Here is a 23,020-nt window from a genome sequence, read left to right as displayed (position 1 = left end):
TGTCCCATTCACCCCCCTTTATTCCCCTTCACCTTGCATACCCCTCCCACATGCATCCCAGCATCCCTTTAGTTGTCCATGAATTGTCCATATAAGTTTTTTGGCTTATATGTACATATAAGTCCATGAATTGTACATATAAGGTTTTTGGCTTTGACATTTCCCATACTATTCTTAACCCCCCTCTCTATTTTCTACCTACCATTTATGCTACTTATTACCTGTACCTTTTCCTTCTCTCTCTCCTTCTGCCTCCCCTGCTGATATTCCCTCCATGTGATCTCCATTTCTGTGATTCTGTTCCTGTTCTAGTTTTTTGCTTAGCTTGTTTTGTTTCTGCATTTTTTAGTTTCAGTTGTTGATAATTATAAGTTTGTTATTTTACTTTTTATATTTTTTATTTTTGTTTTCTTAAATAAGTCCCTTTAGCAATTCATATAATAAGGGCTTGGCAAAAATGAACTCCTTTAACTTCACCTTATCTGGGAAGTGCTTTGTCTGCCCTTGCATTCTAAATGATAGCTTTGCTGCATAGAGTAATCTTGGATGTAGGTTCTTGCCTTTTATGACTTTGAATACTTCTTTCCAGCCCCTTCTTGCCTGTAAGGTTTCTTTTGAGAAATCATCTGATTGTCTTATGGGAACTCCTTTGTAGGTAACTATCTCCTTTTCTCTTGTTGCTTTTAAGATTTTCTCCTTATCTTTAATCTTTAGTAATGCAATTATGAAGTGCCTTGGCATGTACTTTCTTGACTTCAACTTCTTTGGAACTCTCTGAGCCCCCCAGACTTCCTGAAAGTCTATTTCCTTTGCCAGATTGGGAAAGTTCTCCTTCATTATTTTTCAAATAAATTTTCAGTTTCTTGCTCTTCCTCTTCTCCTTCTGGCACCCCTGTGATTTGGATGTTGGAACATTTAAAGTTGTCCTGGAGGTTCCTAAGCCTCTCCTCATTTTTTGGAATTCTTATTTCTTCACTCTGTTGTGGTTGAATGTTTATTTCTTCCTATGGTCCAAACCATTAATCTGCATCAGTTTCTTTCCTGTCACTGTTGCTTCCCTGAACATTTACCTTTATTTCACTTTTCATAGCCTTCACCTTTACCTGTATTTTGTGACCATACTGAACCAGTTCTGTGAGTATTCTGATTACCAGTGTTTTGAACTGTGCATCTGATAGGTTGGCTATCTCTTCATCACTTAGTTGTATTCTTTCTGGAGCTTTGATCTGTTCTTTCATCTGGGCTCTTTTTTTTTCTGCCTCTGCATGCTTATGGAATAGTAAGGGGCAGAGCCTTAGAGCAGGGCAAGGCAACCCACTTGGCTATATCATGGTGCTGTATGTGGAGGAGGGGTTCAAGAGGGAACAATGCCGCTTGCTCAGCTCTCGGCTGGCTTTCAGTCCCCTTCTCTACTACCTACAAGCAAATTGGGCCCTTCTGGTGCTGATTCCAGGGTGGGTGGATTTGTGTACATTCTAGGACCCTGTGAGTCTTTCCAATGAACTCTCCTGTGAAGCTGGGAGTTTCTCCCACCAACTCAAACCTCACTGGTTTTTTCAGTCAGAGGTTTTGAGGCTTTATTTCCCTGTGCTGAAACAATGGGTTGTGTGGTCTGTCTCACTCCCCAGTTGTTCCTCCTGGTTTATCTGCACACAAATGTAGGACCACCCACCCCTCCAGCCTCTGCCTTACTGGGTCTACCAGCAGCTGCCTTCCCCCAACCCCGCCCCTGCCCGGGGCTTCTAGCCCGAGGCTGCTGCCTTGCTCTGAGTCCTCTATACCCCAGCTGCCCACCTCTGCCGCACCTAGTGGTCTGGATAAATGTTTCTTCTTTAACTCCTTGGTTGTCACACTTCCATACAGTTTGATTTTGTTTTGACTGTTTTGACAGTTACATGTCAGTTCTGGCTGTTTTTATTTTTAAATTTGTTGTCCTGTTTTTGCTTGCATGAGGAGGCTAAGTGAAATAAAATGATTTTGGCTAGAAATAAAAATGATTTTATTTGTTATCACTAATTTAATAGGCTTAGCTAATAAAGTAATAACAAAATAATGTTATCCTTTCCCCTCTTGTCCTTTCAAACCTCTCTGTGGATTAACGTCTCCGCACCACTTGAATAAAATCTTGCTAAATCCCATAACTTAAAAAGCACTTTAAGATAATTAAAGGTCTCAAATCATATTTAGGTGTAAGAAGAGTATAATTTCAGTACTAAAATTGTGCAGGCCTGTGTTTATAGCACATAAAGTTATTTCCTTCTCCCAGCTCAGACCTGCCTTGGTTTGGAAAGCGTGAAGTAGCAGAGAGAGAGCAGGGGGCTTCTTTCCTATTTCTTCACCTTGCTTTTCTACTTTTCCTTTATCATCCCTTCTTCTCTGGCTCAGGTTAGAGAGGAGGTGTTAGGGCAACATAAGTCTTACTTGACTGGCATAAGCATAGTGATTGATGCTCTGATTATAACATGCTAATTCCTTCTTTTTAGGGTGCTTTGTGCACTTCTTTGAAGGCACCTCCCACTGAGGTCCTATGAAAATAATTTCCTCGATAGAAGCAATACCATTCATTGCTGCATTCCTTCCTTGGCCCCTTGACTTCTAATTGTCCATCCTTATTTTGGGGGAGTCATGTTGCCCATCCAGGAATCCTCTTGGAAAATATTCAGAATGGCACTAGGCTTGCTATCCTCAATTGCCAACATTTGGTCTACAAGAAACATCCATGCATCCTTGCTCATATGTTGCTGGAAATACATTCAGCCCCTCAGCGCAGCCCTCTCTTTTTTTCTCTGTTTCTTGCCCTGGCTCTCACTCTCACTCTCTCACTTTCTCTGCTATAGTAAGGCTGAACTTTCATTGTCTTATACTGGTTCTATCACTCCCAAAGCTCCAAATAACACAAGTCCATCTCTCAAAGTTGGTCAATGGAAGCATCTTCTTACTTAAAGCAATGACGAAGCAGCTTCCCAAAAGGAAGAGAGACCACAAAGCATTTGGAAAAGTTCTCACATAGAAATTCTCTCTTCATTTTCACTTTCCAACTTTTTTTCATGAAACAAAGATTTGCAAACCTGGATGCTTCCCACATTTTTACATGTTTTGCATATATTTTCCAGACATTGCTTTGGAATATGAAGTTGCTTGGCTACTGATGTTTGCTTTGGGTCTCAGGAGTTTGCTGAAACTGTGAAGCAAAGTATCTCATTTGATCATCCTGTCAGATGTTGATTTGCTCATTTGTTCTTGCTTGGCCTCCTTTGTAAACCAGGAAGCTATCATTATTGGGTTGACTAGTGAGATGACAACTAGAAGTTTCTTCTGGTCTTATTTTTCAGCCTTAAGATGCCTGCTACAATTTATCCTGGTCCTCAAATTTTTATGAATATCCAAAACTTATTGACACTGCATTGGTTCTTCTGTATGTCCTACTAATGGTTTCATGTTACATTTTTATATGACAAATGGATCTGTATTCCAGAGCAGTGAATGCCTGCACCCACAGTAGAAATCATTTTAAGTTTTAATCTAGAATGTGGAACTTGGCCATGTTGTGGCAGAATAGATTTTAAGCTATAGCATACTGTGTGCCTACTTATTTCTGCCAAGAAAATATAACACCTTTCAGGTGCCTATCCTATTTGAAAAAAGTCAAGACTAAAAACACAAGAGCAGGTCCTAGAAGAAGAAGAAACAATTAACTTGCAGCTGAGTCAGCCCAATATGAGTTGACCACAAAAACAAACCAAAAGTTGCCAAACTCACAGAAATTTGGGACTTTGAAAGATGACATACATCCCTGGCTGGTGTGGCTCAGGGGATTGAGTGCGGGCCCACAAAACAAAGGATTGCCGGTTTGATTCCCAGTCTAGGGCACATGCCTTGGTTGCAGGCCAGGTCCCCAGTAGGGGGCGCACAAGAGGCAACCAAACATTGATGGTTCTGTCCTTTGCCTTCTCCCTCCCTTCCCCTCTCTCTAAAAATAAATAAGTAAATAAAATCTTTTAAAAATCCTTTTAAAAAAGGAAAGAAAGATAACATACATATTGGCTTTTTGATCTCTTTTAGGAGAGATTTGTTTATTTATTTTTCATAACCTGTCTTCAGTTAGTATTTAAGGGGAGGGTATCTGTTTTTCTTTTTCAGCTTTAGTGCTCTGGAAGTCTAAAAAAGAATTCCCCCAATGATTGCCAGCATGGCTGCAATTAAAAGCAGCAGATGATTGCATTACATGTACCTCCTGCCACAGCAACAACCAGTTGACACTAATAGTTATGGAATTTTAGAACTACAAAAAAGACTTTTTGAACCACCAGAACTAGAAAATTGGATTATAATTATTAATAATAAAACTATTGTTAATCATATAATAATGACTTAAGCATGTAAGGTAAAATTATTTCACTTACTTGATTTTACAATTTTTTGTGTGGAAATACTGGATAATAATTACTTTTTCTTAAACTCTACTTTTTTAAATCCTCACCTAAGAACATGCTTATTCATTGATTTTGGAGAGAGGGGGAAAGAGGGAGAGAAAGAGGGAGAGAAACTTCCATGTGAGAGAGAAACATTGATTGTTTGCCTCTCACACCTACCGTGATGGGAAACCAAACATACAACCCAGGCATATGCCTTGACCTGGAATTGAACTCACAACCTTCCAGTTTAGAGGATGACGCTCCTGCCAACTGAGCCACACTGACCAAAGCTCTTAAACCCTATTTTTAATGTGTTGTGTGGAAGGCAAGCTACATAGGTTTGCTCCAAATCATCTCAATTGATTCTAAGGCAATGTTTTCCATTTTGAAGTTTCCATGTTTGAGTCAACATTCTTCGAGACACATTTGCCTTTCTAGTTACCGCACAGAACTGATAAGATCATCTTTCTCAACTGACTTCCTTCATCACAAAATCTCAAAACTTATTCATCACTTAGGCATAATCGTTGCTTAACTTTTGAACAATTTGTACAACTTGTACTTCAGGAAGTTTCTAGTGCTGACACAGATGGTTTATAATCTTTCTAAACCATCACCCAACATCTTGAATCACTGTTAGCTTGTAAACAATCAAGTAAATCGAAAGCTTCTTGAAAAGAGCGGTTTTATGATAAATGTAGCAAGCCAGGAAAAGTAGATTATCAGTCTCATGCAAAAGGTAAAAATAATAACCATTTTCCCTGTGTGTTCATCTTACGAGCTGGCAAAGGAATTTGTCATACAGTGACTGCAAGAATTAAAATCAGCTCTATTAGAGCCCTAAGAATTTGGATTTGGGAGCCTTGCATCTTCTGGTGTTCAATTGCACCATTTCGACAACAAATTCACAGACACTCAAGATGGATTGGTATAATCATTACAGTAAGATCTTCATGTGTCATCTTTGATTTGTGGTGAGAATTCGGTCATAGACATAACAAGTCTGCTCCGGTGGCCTCTGGTTGCCACAGGTGAAAATGAAGGGCTTAGGGTATCTCTCTGATGGCAAGGCACCAAGAGAGAATACATTGCCACCACAAATTTATAAACAATTTTCCAACTGGTGTGCAACAGTTTTGACTAAAATGTCCCCACTGATTAGAAAATCAGGTGTATCTCTTCATGGGTAGAGATGGAATTTTGTTTTCTCAATGTTTATGTAGAACAACAAATAGGATCCAGGTAGCTCTTGCCCAAGAGTGGTTTTTGGATGATGCCTTTAGTTATGTGGCAAACATCTACTATCAACAAGCTAAAACCTGGAAAGGATGCAAAATATTATCAGCCCAAGCCTACCTGCAGAAGAGGCAAATCCACTTTTTCATCTCATAGCCCACATAAACTAATTACTAAAATTTGTCAGCACACCAAAAATATCTTTTTTGCCAATCTGACCAAAAAAAATAGGTATAGTTGTGATTTATTCACACCAGGTGGCTATTCTTGTGTTGACTACTACTGTTATTTTTATTTGATAATCTAAGGGAAAAGAGTTCAGTGTATTGCATGTTTTAAAAATTCTCGTGGCACACCAATTGAAAATCACTGGGCTAATCAATTGTACAAACATTATATGATATCTCTATTTTCTGGCAGATGTAACTACAGCTTTTGGCTCACACACATGTAAAAAACACCCTGAAAGAAGACCCCTTGGGCATCACCACCATGCTCTACTAGCAGTAGGTTCCTTTGATTCTGGCACCATGGAGAAAAGATTTTCAGTTCTTTTTTAGTGATGATCTTCCATTATTATTTATCTTTATTACATACTCATTATTTAATCCTTTTTCATTTTTTTCAAGGTTGGGGTCCAACCTCAATTATATGATACTTATTTATTTTTATTGTTGTTAAGTTACAGTTGTTCCCATTTTTTCTCTATTGCTCATTATTTAATCTTAATTAAATAAACAAAAGCTTATATGGCCTAAGAATATTTTCTTTCTGTATTATAGGCCTAAAGTTGTTCTCTTTCTACTTCAGACTTTAAAAGTTTATCATGAACATAATGAAAAAAAAGCTTTCAAATTTATCTATCTAAAAAACTGAAATAATGACTTTTAGAGAAAAAAGAAAAACTGATCCCAATTGTGTTAGCTTATATACAAGAATTTAACTATCAGCATGGCTATTTTTAATAAACTCATAATAGCAATTTAATTAATCAATTTTTGAGTACCTGTGTAAGCATTTTGTTAACTGATATAAAATGAGCCAGGAGGATATTTTGCACAATTCCCATCAGCATCTCAGCCGATCCTGTCCCCAAAGAAAGAATGAATTTTTCCTCTAATCTTTCTTCTTCTCCAGTATTCCCAAATTTACTCCGTTGAGCCGTCATGTACAAACTAGAATCATCCTTTACTCCTCCTTATCTTTCTCCAGCCTTCTTACAACCTCCAAGCAGCTCCCTATCAGGACATTTTTACCTCCTAAATTTACCTTTGAGGGTTTTTTTCCTATACTTTGTTCCAACTACCTTGACCTTGTTTATTCCTTTACTTAGTCATGCCACACTTGTTTTCTGAGATCGGTTCTTGAGCTAAATAGTAGTGATGTAAAAATAAATGAGACATATTATCTTCCATTGAGATATTATAGNCCCAAATTTACTCCATTGAGCCATCATGTACAAACTAGAATCATCCTTTACTCCTCCTATCTTTCTCCAGCCTTCTTACAACCTCCAAGCAGCTCCCTATCAGGACATTTTTACCTCCTAAATTTACCTTTGAGGGTTTTTTTCCTATACTTTGTTCCAGCTACCTTGACCTTGTTTATTCCTTTACTTAGTCATGCCACACTTGTTTTCTGAGATCGGTTCTTGAGCTAAACAGTAGTGATGTAAAAATAAATGAGACATATTATCTTCCATTGAGATATTATAGTAGGAGGGTCAAGCATAAAAAGCCATATTACTATACAATATGTCAAATGGCAGGTTAGAGATATAAATAAAAGCACCAAGAAGGAGTACCTAACCCAATCTGAGGACTGAGTGAAACTTTTCTTGAAAACTTTCCAAGTTGATGGTTAAAGAGTGAGTAGACCCTATTCAAGGTAATAGGGTGGTAGTGAAAAAAGGCCCAGGTAAAATGTTCATGGCAAAGAAAGACCATTCCAATCCCAAGGTACAGTGTGAACCAAAGTTGCTCTGAAATAGCCTGACATTCTCAGGGAATCACAAGTAATTCTACATATTGTAGAATATCAATCATAAAAGGGCATTGGGAAAAGCAGGCTAAACCAGATCATGGTAAGAGATTGGACTTTATCCTATAGATGATAAAGAGCAAATGAAGGGTTTTAGAGAGAATTGAAATGATCACCTCTTTGTTTCAATTAGGTAAATCTGATAACAGTGAGGAGGGAATATATGAAGAGGATTAAATCAGGGAAAGAAGTTAAGAGACTTTCAAAAGTCAGGTGAGAGGTGATAAAAGCTCACCCAAACCTGGACAGAGACAACAAACATAAGGGAGAAACAGACAAATACAAGCCCTAGATCTTATCTGTGGCATGAGGGAGTAGAAAGAATCAAAGACAATTCCCTACTTGGGTGATGGATTAGAGAGCTCAACTGGCAATTGAGACAGAAAGTAACTGAGAAGGTGCAGGCTTAGAGAAAAGATGAATGCAGTTTTGAACATGTTGTGTTTGAGATGCCTGTAGGACATCCAGGTGGAGATGTACTGCAGGCAGTTGGAGATACAAGAGACAGGGTGGGGCTGGAGATAAAAAGTTGGAAGTAATCAGAAAATAGGTAATAGTTTAAACCATAAAAATAGATCATCTAAAGAAAGTGCATAGAAGAAGAGCTAAGGAAAAAACTCTTGGAAATACTGACATTTAAGCAGTTTGGAGAAAGGAGAGAATTTGAATATAGACAATAAAACTCTGATAGATTGTGGGGCCATGGAAAGCCAAAAAGTGAACATTTGCAAGAAGAGATGGAAACAGGGGTAATATTGTCAGATGTAATAGATCTATTAAGATGGGGTTTTAAAATAATCATTAAGTTTAGCATTGAGAGGGTTCTTTCTGATCACAATAAGAGTAGTTTGGGGCCCTGGCTTAGTAGCTTGAGTGGCAGCCTGTGAACCAAAAGGTCATTGGTTCGATTCCCAGTCAGGGCACATGTCTGGGTTGCAGGCTAGATCACCAGTAGTGGGCATGTGAGAGGCAACCACACATTGACGTTTCCCTCTCTTTCTCCCTCCCTTCCCCTCACTCTAAAAATAAATAAATAGGCCCTGGCTGGCGTAGCTCAGTGGATTGAGCACAGGCCTGCGAACCAGAGGATCTCGGTTCGATTCCCAGTCAAGGCACATGCCTGGGTTGCAGGCCAGTTCCCTGCAGGCCAACTCCCAGCAAGGAACGCACAAAAGGCAACCTTGATGTTTCTCTCCCTCTCTCCTTCCCCTCTAAAGATAAATAAATAAATAAAATCTTAAAAATAAATAAATAAATAAAAATAAAAATAAATAAATAAATAAATATTTTTAAAAGAATAGTTTCAGTAAAATATTGTGTGCAGAAATTAGATAATACACTGAAGAGGTATAAAAAGTGAGAAAAGGGGTCTGGTAAAGCCTTTCAATTATTTTTTTAAATTTTTTTAAATAATTTTTTTATTTAACTCTTGTTCAAGTACAGCTTTCTGTCTTATATTCCCTGCCCTGCCCCCCCAAGTGCTCCCCACCTCCCTCCCATTTCTGCCCACCCACCTTAATTATTGTCCATGTGTCCTTTATACTTATTCATGTGAGTCCCTCCCCTTTTCCCCTAAGCCTTTCAATTATTAAAAATAAGAACTTGGGAAAGACCTTGAATTTAGAACAGAAAATAGTCTAGGGCAGTTCATGGGCAGAGGGGGAATTATCAATACCAAGGGAAACATTAAAAATACAGTAGAGAATAGGACTGCTGGAATAAGGCCCCTGATTCCATGGGAGAGGATCAGGTCAAGGACACTGATGGATAGTTGATAGGGTGCTGATAAATGAACAAGTTGAGCTGGATGGTCTCTTCTTCCCTAGACTGCCGCAATATTTTCATCCTGGAACATTCACTTTCAACTTCTTGAATTCATCCTTCATACCCCCACCAGGATATTTCTATACTCCAAATCCAGTGTTTCTATTTAAAGTCTTTTAATGGCTCTTTAACTAGAGGAGTTGCAGAAGCTTTTCCTGACTATTCCTGCACCCCTCCGATGTAGAAAAATTAGTCCTCATTCCATCATCTGCAGTTGAATCCTAGTCTTTTTTCCAGGTTGATTATATTAGAGAAGAGTGCCTGGTGAAGATGAATTCATGCCACAAGGGCGTCCAGTGGTTTCTGCAATGGTTTGGTATTAAAGCCTGCTCCAAAGGGAGTATCCTGTATTGGATGGTGATAACACCAGTTATATCAGGATCTCCCTTTTAAGGTGGATGATTAAATGGAGCAGGAACACAGAGAGTGTCAGTCACTCTATATTGAATGACTGTTATGACCCCATGAGGCAGCTATTCATCCCAACCTCTGCAGTATGGGAAGCTAGAATGTCAGTATGCCTGTGAAAGAGATGCTGACCCATCGCTATTTCATATTCTTAGCAATAAATTGAGGGCTTACTGCCAATCTTTAAGAGCCAAACTAAGAAGTACTTTGAAGTGCCCTGATATACATTTCCTATTCTATGTTTTAATGGTCTAGCCCAGTGAAAGCAGGATCTGTGGTTTGGGACAGATTGTGTATGCCTCCACTTTAAGGATCCTTGAATAATATTAGTATATTAAATGATCCCAAAAGTGCTACAGCAAAAAGACTATTGAGCTTAGTTCGATCCAATTTTTCCCAAACTTTTTTGCCCACAGAACCACTTTTCTTTTTTTAATAACTATTAACACCTCACTAAACACACTTGGGGAAAACTAGCATAAAAGGTAACATCTAAAATCATGCCTGGAGTACAGATTAAAAGTGGCAGATTGACCGCAAGCATTTGTCTTCTCTTCCACTTGAAACTCCACTTAAAAGGCTTTAAAAGCATAAAGCTATTCAGTACCACTCCCAGAAAAAAAAGACAGAGTAAGAAATAACTCAAAACAGATAAGAATTGAAGTTCATTTTAGGAAGTTTGACCTAGCCTGCAAAGGAAGTTATAATATAAAGGGTCTTGAAAGAAGAAATAGCAAGCAGAGGCATGACACTGAATCCCCTGAATGGCTCCAACCCCAAGGAGCCAAGCACTGAGGAAAGGAGAGCTAAGGCACAGGTCATAAAAACTTGCTTAAAAGTCTATACACAAAACTGGGCCCTAAGTCTCTTCTCCTAGCCCTGCAGTCAAGAACCTACATCCATACATAGGATTTCTTTTAAAATTGAACAGCGGAGAGTCTGGACTCAGAAACACAATTATAGCAAAGACAAATTAATCCAGAGGCTGGAATCAGAAGGATGAAATGTGGAGCCCCTAAACTTCTTCCCAGTTCCTAGAAGACAGGCACATGTCCCCACCCTGAACAGGGAGATGGAGGGCTCTTCTGACAAGAGTCAAAGATCCCCATAGTCTCCTTTGCAAAGGCCAGAGTAGTGCTGAGCATGTTCCCACAATGAAGCCAGCAGTTGGAAACCTGGGTCCACACAAATCATTTCTAAGTTACATTTTAGTTTCTTATTCTTAAATAAAAATTCAAAATTTAAGAGAGATGGATGGAAACAAATACTTGTGAGTTAAGAGCAAAACAGACTCCAAGAGCCAAGATGCATGTTTAAATTGAGCAGGGTAGGAAATCAGCTTTTTTTTTAAAATATATTTTATTGATTATACCATTACAGTTGTTCTATTCCCCCCCCTTCAATCCCTTCCACCCGCACCCTCCCTCCCTCACCATTCTGCCCCCCTTAGTTTATAACCACGTGTCTCAAGTTCTTTGGATTCTATATTTCCCCCACTATTCTTGCCCTCCCCCCTATCTATTTTCTACCTACCATCTATGCTACTTATTCTCTGTACCTTCTCCCCCCTTCTCCCCCTCCCACCCCCCTGTTTCTAACCCTCCATGTGTTCTTCATTTCTATGGTTCCACTCCTGATCTAGCTGTCCTCTTGGTTTGCTTTTGTTTTAGGTGTGGTTGTTAATAGCTGTGTGTTTGCTGTCCTTTCACTGTTCATATTTTTCATCTTCTTTTTCTTATATAAGTCCCTTTAGCATTTCATATAATAAGGGCTTGGTGATGATGAACTCCTTGAACTTGACCTTATCTGAGAAGCACTTTATCTGTCCTTCCATTCTAAATGAAAGTTTTGCTGGATAAAGCAATCTTGGCTGTAGGTCTTTGGATTTCATGACTTGGAATACTTCTTTCCAGCCCCTTCTTGCCTGTAAGGTCTCTTTTGAGAAATCCGCTGACAGTCTGATGGGTACTCCTTTGTAGGTGACTGTCCCCTTATCCCTTGATGCTTCTAGGATTCTCTCCTTCATTTTGGTCTTGGCTAATGTAATTATGATGTGCCTTGGTGTGTTCCTTCTTGGGTCCAACTTCTTTGGCACTCTCTGAGCTTCCTGGATTTCCTGGAAGTCTATTTCCTTTGCCAGACTGGGGAAGTTCTCCTTTATTATTTGTTCAAATACGTTTTCCACTCGTGGCTGTTTCTTTCCCCCTTCTGGTACCCCTATAATTCGGATGTTGGAACGTTTAAAGATGTCCTGGAGGTTCCTAAGCCTCTCCTCATTTTTTTGAATTCTCATTTCTTCATTCCTTTCTGGTGGGATGTTTTGTTCTTCCTTCTGGTCCATTCCATTGATTTGAGTCCCAGTTTCCTTTCCATCACTATTGGTTTCCTGTGCATCTCCCTTCATTTCAATTAGTTTAGCCTTCATATGTTCCTCTAATTTGTGACTATGTTCCTCTAATTTGTGACTATAATCTACCAGTTCTGTGAGCATCCTGATAAATAGTGTCTTGAATTGTGCTTCTGAGAGGCTGGCAATTTCTTGGTCGCTTAGAGTTATTGGCTCTTGGACTTTGAGCTCTTCTTGTGCCATCTTTTGGGTTGTTCGTGCCTGTTCCATAGCAGGATCAGAGCCCTAAAATGTTCACTAGAACAGGGCAACTAAGTCTCTGGGTTGTGACGTTGTATGTGGGGGCGGGGTCAAAGAGCGACAATGGCTCTCACTGGTATTGCAGGGCAACTAAATCGCTGGGTTGTGACGCTGTATGTGGGGGCGGGGTCAAAGAGGGACTATGGCGTCCTGTCCGCCGCCTGCTGCCACGGCCCTCACCGGTGCAGCAGTTGCTGCCGTCACCTGGCCCACGAGTTTCGTCCCACTGCTTGCGAGTGTGCCACCGCTGTCAGCCCTCGCCCCCTGGGGCCTGCGTGGTCTGTCTCACTGTGCGCGAATATGCACCCTCGGTCTGCCCAGCACCCCAACTGGTTCTCGTCTGCCTGCGTGCCTGGGTCAGGGGCCCTGTCCTGCCCGCCCCTGCTCGCTGCTGGCTCCGCCCCTCTTACTGTCCCGTTGAAGGGTTAGATGTTGTGGGACTTCCGTATAATTAAATTTTCTGTCCTTTGGTTGTGTCTTTGTTTCTCCAAACCTTTGTTTTATTCAAACTTGGTTGTGGGAGAAGGCACAGTGTTTCCACCTATGCCTCCATCTTGGCGGAAGTCCTCTCGGAAATCAGCTTATGATCAGACTATTGAAGGCCATTCAAATAGTATTGAAAATTCAGTAATATGAATATTTATTAACTTAGGAAAATTAATTTAATGCAGGGGAGTGAGTTAGTATCTGGGGAACTGCATAGGACCACAAGATAGAACCAAGAGTTTAACAGTGAATTGGCAAACTACTGGTTGGTAGCCCCTTATAATCAACTTCCCCACCTTCCCACCTCAGAGCAGAATTCGTTCTCAGATCTGGGAACTGAGCCCTATCTAGAGACAGGATTTAAAAGGGCTCAGCTGCCAGAACAAGAAGAGCTGGAGTTTGGGACTGAGACACTGCAAATCTGGAAACACCAAGAACACAACAAAAGAAACAAACTTCATTCCTAAAAAAAACTTTACTCTTGCCCTCTAATCCTCAGCATCTTTGACCCATTCAGAAGTTGGACTCCCTTCAGTCAAAACATAGCTTATTTCATGTGGCCATAATTAAATACTGGGGGGGAGGGGTGAACAAATTTTATTATCTTAAAAAAGTAAAGGATTTCCTGAAATGAAATTATGAATTATGAGGACAGACTGCTAGCTATTACTTGTCATATTATTTTCATTCCATGTTTGTGCATTCTTAGACTGCTTTTTGAGGTGCTCATAAATTTATGACAGGATCTTAAATTGAATGTCCTGTCTGCAGAACGACTGTACCAAGTAAGGACTTCAACTGTATACATTCATCTGGAAAGACTGCATTAATACATTCTGCCTCGTCAGTCTCCTGTTTTCCAACCTTAGGAAGCCATTACCCTCCGTCTTTTTCAGATCCTACTGATGACTGTGAAACATGCCTGTAGTCAGAACACCTCCCCTAATCCAGTCAAGAAAGATTTTGGAACATTTGCACCACTGAAAATTGTTTCCTATTTTGTTCTGTGGCTCTGGAAACACATCAAAAGTTCTTTGGGTGTGTTATTCAGGTCAAGATCAGTTTTAGGAAAGGTATTTGCGTCTAATCTGCCTGACACTTTTCCAACTCACCAAGCTTTCTTTGTTTGTACTGGCTTTTTGAAAATTCAAAGTTATTGCAATACAGCAATTACTCGAAATAGTAATACACTCATCCTGATGAACATTTATGTGAAACCAGGTTTGAGTGTTGAAGTATCATGCATTTAAGAGTATAACTTGCAAAGTTAGTTTTGGTGTGTATTTTATGACAGTTTTTCATTTGTTTTGTAAGTCTTGAAATAGCCATCGGCCAAGCAAGTCGACTTGAATTGTGGCTGTTTGCCTTCTGAAATGTCTGTGTCCTCAAGTCCTTATTTATGTAGAGATGTGGAAGGATCTGCTATCATAAACAGGGAGATCTTTTAGTATATAAAAAACCTATCAAAATGTAAAAGTTACTTCTACACATCAAATCACAGAATTTTAATTCTTGTAATACTGTCATAGAAAAATTTGATCATCTACATACCTTGTAATAGCACATATTTATAGATTGTAATTCTAACTCCAAAATTACTCTTCTCTAAGTTTCTATAAATATATATATTAAAATAAATCATTGTTTTGAAACACTATAATCTTCACTTGAAATCTATTTCTCTATGAAACAATCTAAATTTGAACATTGCTATGAAAAAATTTTTATTATTACACTAATATTTGTGATTATAAAACAGTGCTGATCCAACAGTTTATCACACTTTCTGGAGAACAATTGCCCTTCACTATGTCTTTTTAACTTTAAATACAATTTGACAGAGCAAATTCAAAAGCAAAATAACAATAAAAACTTAAAGACAAGAGGTTACTTTGGATTAGTTTAAAGTGGCAAAAAATTTTGTCATTTAACCATCATTTAAAGTAATGTAAACATTTGCCAAAGCACATATGCATGTATGATTAATCATACGTAGTAGTTCCTTATTGCTCTAGGTAGGTATGTCTCTTTCTCAGTGGTAGCATCGTATGCACCCAGATTTAGAGAGGCACTTGGAAGTGTTGGACTATTAGAATTTGTCTCTGATTGAGGTGACCACTGTACACAAACATCTATATATAGTCTTTTATCTCTGGTTCAAGGCCTAAATCTTTCATTGACATTTTCTAATGGCTCATTTTTGTTTATTATTATTATTATTATTATTTTATACCAGAGGTAAACTAACATTTAGTATTGCTAGTAGCTCTCCTTCAAAGCCACATCCCAGTTGACACTTTAGTTAGATTTTCATGATCCCAAATGGTCCTTTCATTTTGGGAAGGACCCAAGTGGGCACATTTCCACCCATGAGATCAAAGGAAAGAAGCAAGTAGCTCTTTATTGTACAGGTATCAAAAACATTTTTCACTTGTATAAAATTTTCAAGCCTTAAAATTATAGCTTACTCTTTTTCTTCCACTTTGGAGTCCATAAAAGGAGGTAAAATAAGGTAATATTTTGAAACTCAGATATAATAGTGTGACACCAGTGCTGGTGACTGAATTTTACAAATAAGTTCAAAGAAATCAAAGCCTGTGAGCAGATTATCATGCCTATCATAAATTAGCACTAAGACTTTTTAAAGTCCTACAGAACTATTCATTACATGGAAACAACATGGTGCCTGACCTTGGGAGCTGGTCTCAGACAATGTCTTTGAAGTCATTTTGTTCTTGTTCTTACTTCAAGTATCTTAGACATGTGTCTTTATATAGTTCTCTTGAGGGTAGGGACCATATCTGAATTACTCCATGTGTTTCTCAATGGAGAGACCTCTGGAGATTAAAAAGTGGATAACGTATGAAAAATATATATAATTAAATTTTAACTTTATAAGACATGGCATTATTTGGCTTCTCTTCCACTGTTTATTATTGAAGAATTACATGGATTCTTAGTAACTCTAAAAAATTAAAAATTAGTATTTACAATAGAAAAAACTCCTACCCTTATATCTCCCAGTGCTCACCCACTTCTTCATTGGAGACTGCTAGGAGTTTGGCACAGAGGTCCACCTCAAACATGCTCTCTTGATTTTAATTCCATACAATTAAAACTATTATACTGCCAACATTTATGGCCACTGGATTTATATTGCATTGGACTTTATTTAAAACTACCATATTTCTTCGTCAACATTTTAGGGACCAGTAACAGTTCATTAAATGTGTTTTAATCTGTAGCATGAACATTCCTACTCTTTCTCTCTCAGTATTAACTTCTGCTCATACATGGCTTGTACAACTAACAAACTCAGTCAATTGTTGTTGGAGGTTGATTCCATTCATATTGATGAATAAATGTCTGGTACTGAATGTCCCCCCTCATTATTACTGTTTTTCTTTCACAGATGGGCTTGGTTGTTTTCTTATGTTTACTCTTAAATGTGTATTTTAGAATTTCTTTGTTAAGTTTCTCCCCAATCCTGCTGTGATTACCATTGTACTAGCACTTTATTTAGTTTGGGAGGATTTGTCTTTCTATTTGCTTATGTTTTCTTTCATGTCTCATTAGACTTTCAATGCATTCTTTACCTGCACTACTGTTGAAGTTAATGATGTTGTTTCAATAGTGTAATGGGATATTTTCCCTTGTATATTTCCAATGAATTATCAATATAATAATAGCAAATATATATTTTTAAACGTTACATTCTAGTATCTCATTATTTTTCTGTAGATTATTTTGGGTGTTCATGTAAATTATAGTATGACCACAAATAATTCTTTGGTAATTTCCTATGACTGAACATTTTATAATATTGAAACTTGCATTCCTGAAATAAATTGTATGTACTAGTGGCATAGTGTAGAATACTGCTGATTTTTTTAAAGTCTCTTGGATTCAATTTACAATAGAATTTGGGAGAATTATTTTCCATCTACATATTGACAAATCAAAATGGAAAGAATTCTTTCTTTGTACATTTGTCAGCTTTCAGGATTCGGTACCAGTTTGGTACTGGGTTATCAAGACAACTAGAAAGCTTATCATCTTTTATGATTTCCTGAAAAATAGTGCTGAGTGGAAACCAGCTGCATTAAGTTGTCGTGCTAACCCGGGCATGCGTGTAGGCGTCCACTGGAAACGCGTAAAGGAAGCACTCACACTGCAGGTGGCACAAGGCTGACCCTCAGAATCTAAGGGCCATGCCATGTTTCATTCTCAGAGGTCAGCTCAGTGATTTAGAAAAAGAAATACATGGTCAGACTTTCTAAGGTGACATGGCAAAATACTGACTTTACTCCTGAGTGAAAGCATCTGCTTCAGCAAATGCACTGGAACTGTGCATTTGTGTGTGTCTCTTTTATGAATCAGACTGAAGGTTGTTTCATGTGTCTACACTAGCATTATCCAGCCTTTGTAATGCAACTTTAAACCCAGCCCTGAAATCACATGAACAAGGATAAAGGACACATGGACAATAACTAAGGTGGGGGCATGGAAATGGGAGGGAGGTGGGGAGCACTGCGGGGGGCAGGGCTGGGAATATAAGACAGAAAACTGTACTTGAACAAAAATTAAATAAAAAAATAAAAAATAAATCACATGAAACATTCAAATAATGTTTGAAGTACTATAACCTTTTGCATTGGGATGGACTTATTTTTTTTAATTTCACATATAATTAGTATGCAGATCATCAGGCAATTGCAAAAGCCAGAATGTGAGATAAAATTATGTAAACAAAAGTAAACTTATTTTGGCTTCAGAACACTGCAATAATATTTTTTCAGGGTCAGATGTAATATTTATGCTGAAGTGTTTCCTTAAATAAACTTTTAAAATGTTTACTAATCTTGCTATTACTGAGTACAGACCTCTCCCCAAACGGACAAAACCTTAGGAAAACATTAGGGCACCTCCCAGCCTATCATATTTAAAGCTATAGTACAACCAAACAGAGGTAGGAGGGGCTGCACACAAGAGAAACTTAAAGCCTTGGGACCTGGAATACTAATCAGTGGGTAACTGCAAGCTGACCCCTAAATTAGGATCCACAGGGATTCCCTACCACAAACCACTGACTTCACTGGACTTCTCAACAATCATGGCCCTAAGGGACTGATCATGAAAAGCCAAACCTCCCATAGCTACAGGAAAACAATTCATTTCTTTGGCATTAGCAGGGTATAATTGGTTTTAAAATGCATTGCTGTTAACATTATTTCTTTAAAAATGAGAATAGCTTTAACATTTTTATGATTAGAAGTAGTGCACATTTATCTTATTAATTTTAAAAAGTCAAAGACTGAAAGTTACAAAGAATACATTCTACTCTTATTGAAATTATTGGGGTCACATTGGTTAATAAAATTATTTAGGTTTTAGGTGTACGATTCCACAACACATCACCTGTGTGTTGTATTGTGTGTTTACCACCCCCAGCCAATCACCATTTATTCCCCCCTTTACCCTCTTCTACCTCCCCCCACCCCTCTTTCCCTCTGGTAATCACCACACTGTTGTCTGTGTCTATGAGTTTTTTCTTAATCCCTTTAAATCACCTATAATTTTTCCACCCCAAAATTACTACTGTTGACATTTTGATATAGATCATTACAGAATTTCTCTTTAAAAATCTTCTAAAAAGATTCATGCTCACTTGCAACATAACTAAAAATATTTATCTTCAAAATAGTTATTATTTTTAAATATTATATTTTTGGAACTGTTTTATTGCATCCTCTTATATGAGATCAAAAACATATATTCATATCATTATAAAACACTCAAAAAGAATTTTAAAAATTTATGTTAAATGTATTGCCTTCATTAGTTATCAATAGCACACATGTGCATATTGACCAAAATTAGTGTCTTACAATGGCATTAATATGATGAAATTCATGATTTGTTATTAATTTGTAAAGACACCCAAAACAGTTTTGCCAGTATTTTCTCTCCTCCCTATTTCCCAACCCCCCTCAATCTCTGTCTGGGTCCCCACCTAGTTCACTCTGATCATTGTCACTAATATCCCAATGATTATACTGATGAAATGATCAAAGCTGAAAATTATAGGATTCCACCAGGAAACCTTTTTTGTAAACTGTACAAATAGACAGTAAATATGGCCTCTTTCTATATGTGTGTCATTAGTCATAAAATATCTGTGATTAGAATCACAAAGAAACTAGGAATATACTTGTATGTTTCCTCTGGGGAGGGAATTGAGTGGTTGGAGGTGGGGGGCAGGAATGGGAAGGAAATTTCTTATTTTATAACCTTTTGTGCTTTTATAAATGTTTGTTATAATGCCTATTCAAAAAAATTAAAATAAAAATGTATATGCATCTGTACAAACAAGTAAAGGGTTATTAGCTTAACAAGGCATAGGCTGCTCCTCCGGTTCCGTCACTGGCTAGGCGCCCAGAGAAACGAAATCACTAACTGTAACAATGTCACATTATGACTGTGCAATGGAAAAATAATTTTACTCTAAAATAGTTTGAGTTGTCATTCTCTAAAAGGGTGCCATGACAGATTTAGAGTACCATGTTTGAATCAGTTATTCACAAAAAGCACATTTGCATCCTCTATATGTGATATCATCTGGCCTGAACATGTACACACACACACACACACACACACAGAGCAGTGTGGTAGAGGAACACCAGAGGCTGTTCCTTAGTTATACTGGGTACAGCTGCCCTGAGGTAAGAAAAGTAGCAAAATTCTAACCTAAATCTTGGCCTTTTCTGAAAAACGAGATACTCTGGTTCTTGGTCATCAGAATGCCCTTTCGGCAGTATCTGTGTGATGGAAATGATGCTCAAGTTTTTGAGTTAGTTACAATGCTCTATGCACAGCTCAAATGCCCTTGATGCTGCTTCACTATTTTCTTTTGTTCTTGATTTGCAGGTAGTGAAATCAAAGTTATCCAAAGAAAATCACTTTATTAAAATGAAACAATCAAGAAATCATACTGTGGGGAAATATTTCAGCAATCAAAGCAAACTACTACAACAACAAGAGTCAGTAACCAACGTTCAATCGCCATATCATGTCAGAGGTCCAATCAATCGGGTTTATTCTGAAATCCTACTCAGCAGGATGTGTGCAAGTAAAGGAACTGTGTAGACTCCCCAGAGGAGGACTGAATCTGGACTCAAAGACAAACCACTCACTAGGATGATTGCCTAAGCACCAAACTCTCTGCATCATGTGTATTTTAGATTCACCGCATGCACTCAGGCACACTGCCACACACACACACCAGTGCACACATTCCTAAAAAAGTAATGACACTTTTTTCTTACAGCTTGGTAAAGTTAAGATTTGCACTTAAAATCAGTTGGTTATCCATGTGGGAGACAGAGCTAGAAAAAGGTTACTGGAGACATAATAAGAACAAGAACCATTGTGGGCCAGGTGTTGCATTGTGATAATCAAGAGACACACGACCCTGTCCAGTGGGGCTCAGTTGTTTGGAGCTTGGAGCATCATCCTGTAACTGAAAGATCATTGATTCGATATCCAGTTAGGGCACATGCCCAGGTTAAGGGCTCAATTGGGGTACATGCAGGAGGCAGCCAATTGGTATTTCTCCATCAATGTTTCTCTCTCTTTCTCCCTTATCCCCTGTCTCTTAAATGAGAGTGAAATAAACCCTAACAAAGAGAAAGGGAAATACAGACACATGAATTATGTGGAAAAATGGATAATGCTCTGAATATTATGTTATCTTCTCTATTACTACATTAATATTGAAAAGGGTAAAAAGGTAACTACATTCCACTTGCAAGAAGGGATTGCACCTATGTCCCTTACCAGGAGAAAAACATGGTGTCTATGATGTAATGCTTACTTAAAAATTTTTTTCTATGATTTTTAAATTTTATAACTGAAAGGAAAACAGCAGGAATGCTCCACAAAGGCATTCTAATAGATTCTATGAAAGAGATAAGAAGTGTAATAACTACAGTTAAAACATCAGTATGTGTAACTTTGCAGTCTTTGTCATTTTCATCAGCATTCCCTCCTATCCTGTCCCTGAAGTTGGATGGGTAAATGTAGTCTGAGTTGACTAAATATGTCATTTTAAAGTGTGAAATGAAATGTAGCTCCTCATGTATACTTTGTTTATTTCATTGATGATATTGTTTAAAAAAGATTTGGCTGCCATTAGAGCCCTATATAATGTAAGATTACAATTACATTCATGTAAATATTTTGCAAAAGATAGGCATTCTCAAGTGCACAGGCATTTATTTCCACAAAGCATTTGTATATACCCACAAATACTCCTATATTACTAGTAACTATACTTTTATTTCCCTGAACAACTGTATCTAATCCAAACTTAGAGTAGGCATAAATTACTTTTATTAAAACAATTATACATACATATAAAACATCTGATTCTAGTATTGAGAACTTTTCCTTCTATATTCTAATTTCAAAATATTAAATTCCTTTATTTCACAAATATTTCATTGTGAAATAACATCTCACAGTTATAATGGTTTTTAAAGGATTATTTCTTATTTGTGGGGAAAAAAGACCTGAGAGGGTTAATTCAACACATGGCTGAAATACCAAATGTACAAATACCTCAATTTTATTGCCTTATAAAAATAAAACTATTTTGATCAACCGGTTCCTTACTATGAATATCCACCTCCTTTAAATATTCTATTTTTATACATATATTTTTATATGAAGGTAACCTGAATTTATATATAACTATTTTAAATTATATTTAAGCACAAATATCACAATATAAGCAAAACATATCTGCATTTTATAGATGATAGATTTTTTAAAAGAATGGTACAGAATTCACTTTTAAAATGAGTTTTTTCCTAATATCTACAACTACATATAAGCATCATTTTTAGGTTTTCAGTCATTTTTTTTCAATGAAGATGTTGCCAATTCATGCAGCCTCTCTGAGTTTTAATGTATTACATTCTCTGTAATAGGGTTATAGTCAGTTAATGTTTCTTACAATTTACTATCAACCTAATTGTGATTGTCCGAGATTTGTCTGGCATTTACCTCTTCTCCATTGAAATAATAATAGATTTTGGACATAATTGTAATGATGGTATTAATAAATGCCTTCTTAGTCATACTCTGTGTTCAGAGTATCTTTTATTTCCTTTTTAATATAGGTGTACAGCCATACAAATGGTGACCACTTGGTACAGAGATTATCACACAGACTCAAATATGCAGTGTGGTTAATAAGAAAACTACACTCCAACCCCGGTATTTTCTAAGTTTTCATCAGATGAACTCCCTGCTGAACAGTGACCAAAGCTTTTGAACATGGTGCTATAATAAGCTTTTTTGTTTTTTTACGCTAAAGCACTGAAATGCTAAAAATCATTTTAGTTATTCCTTAATTGAAAAAAAACCTACAGTGTATTTTACCTTGGGGAAATAGGTGTGTATGTATGGGTGTGCATTTGTATGTGCTTAGCAAGTTAATGATTTGAGTATAAAAAATAAGAGTAGGCATTTTAATATATTTTTGGATATAAAAATTAAATGAAGTGTATTTTTGGTAAAACTGATTAGTATCCAATCTAAACTAAACTAAAGAAAACATTTGTAATATTAAAAGTCAAGAATAACTGCATAAGTATTTCCAAGCATCACTGTTGACCCTGTGGGCATTGTGTGTGTGTGTGTGTGTGTGTGTATGTGTGTGTGTGTTTAACAGCTCATGTGCCACTGCCAGCCGTCCAAGTGGGAGAATAAGAGCCTGGAGGGACAGAGGAAAAAGAAAGGCTTACCACTGCCTGCTGGTTGCGTTTACACTTGGGTTATTTAATCTTCCTCATGATAGTTGGCCCACGCCTAGCAGTCATCTCTACAAAACTATGATTCCTACTTGGAAAACAGTGGTGAAAAAATCACTGATTTTTGAAATGGAAATCATTCCTGTTAT

General features: G+C 37.5%; 1 protein-coding gene across 2 annotated transcripts in view; it reads left to right on the top strand.

The window, feature by feature from the left end:
* CPED1 (cadherin like and PC-esterase domain containing 1) overlaps positions 1-21,612 on the top strand; it is a 286,479-nt gene extending 264,867 nt beyond the window's left edge. For both annotated transcript variants that reach the window (XM_037056521.1, XM_037056522.1), the window contains exon 23: positions 19,984-21,612. In XM_037056521.1, the coding sequence (XP_036912416.1) occupies positions 19,984-20,202 (219 nt within the window). In that variant the 3' untranslated portion in view covers positions 20,203-21,612. The remainder of the gene's footprint in view (positions 1-19,983) is intronic.
* The last annotated feature ends 1,408 nt before the right edge of the window (positions 21,613-23,020 follow it).

Source organism: Sturnira hondurensis, unplaced genomic scaffold (genome assembly GCF_014824575.4).
Source record: "Sturnira hondurensis isolate 20B ecotype Veracruz unplaced genomic scaffold, ASM1482457v3 Scaffold0008992, whole genome shotgun sequence".
NCBI lineage: Eukaryota > Metazoa > Chordata > Mammalia > Chiroptera > Phyllostomidae > Sturnira > Sturnira hondurensis.
The sequence above is the reverse complement of the archived record's forward strand: the minus strand, read 5'-3'. Positions and strand labels throughout refer to the sequence as shown.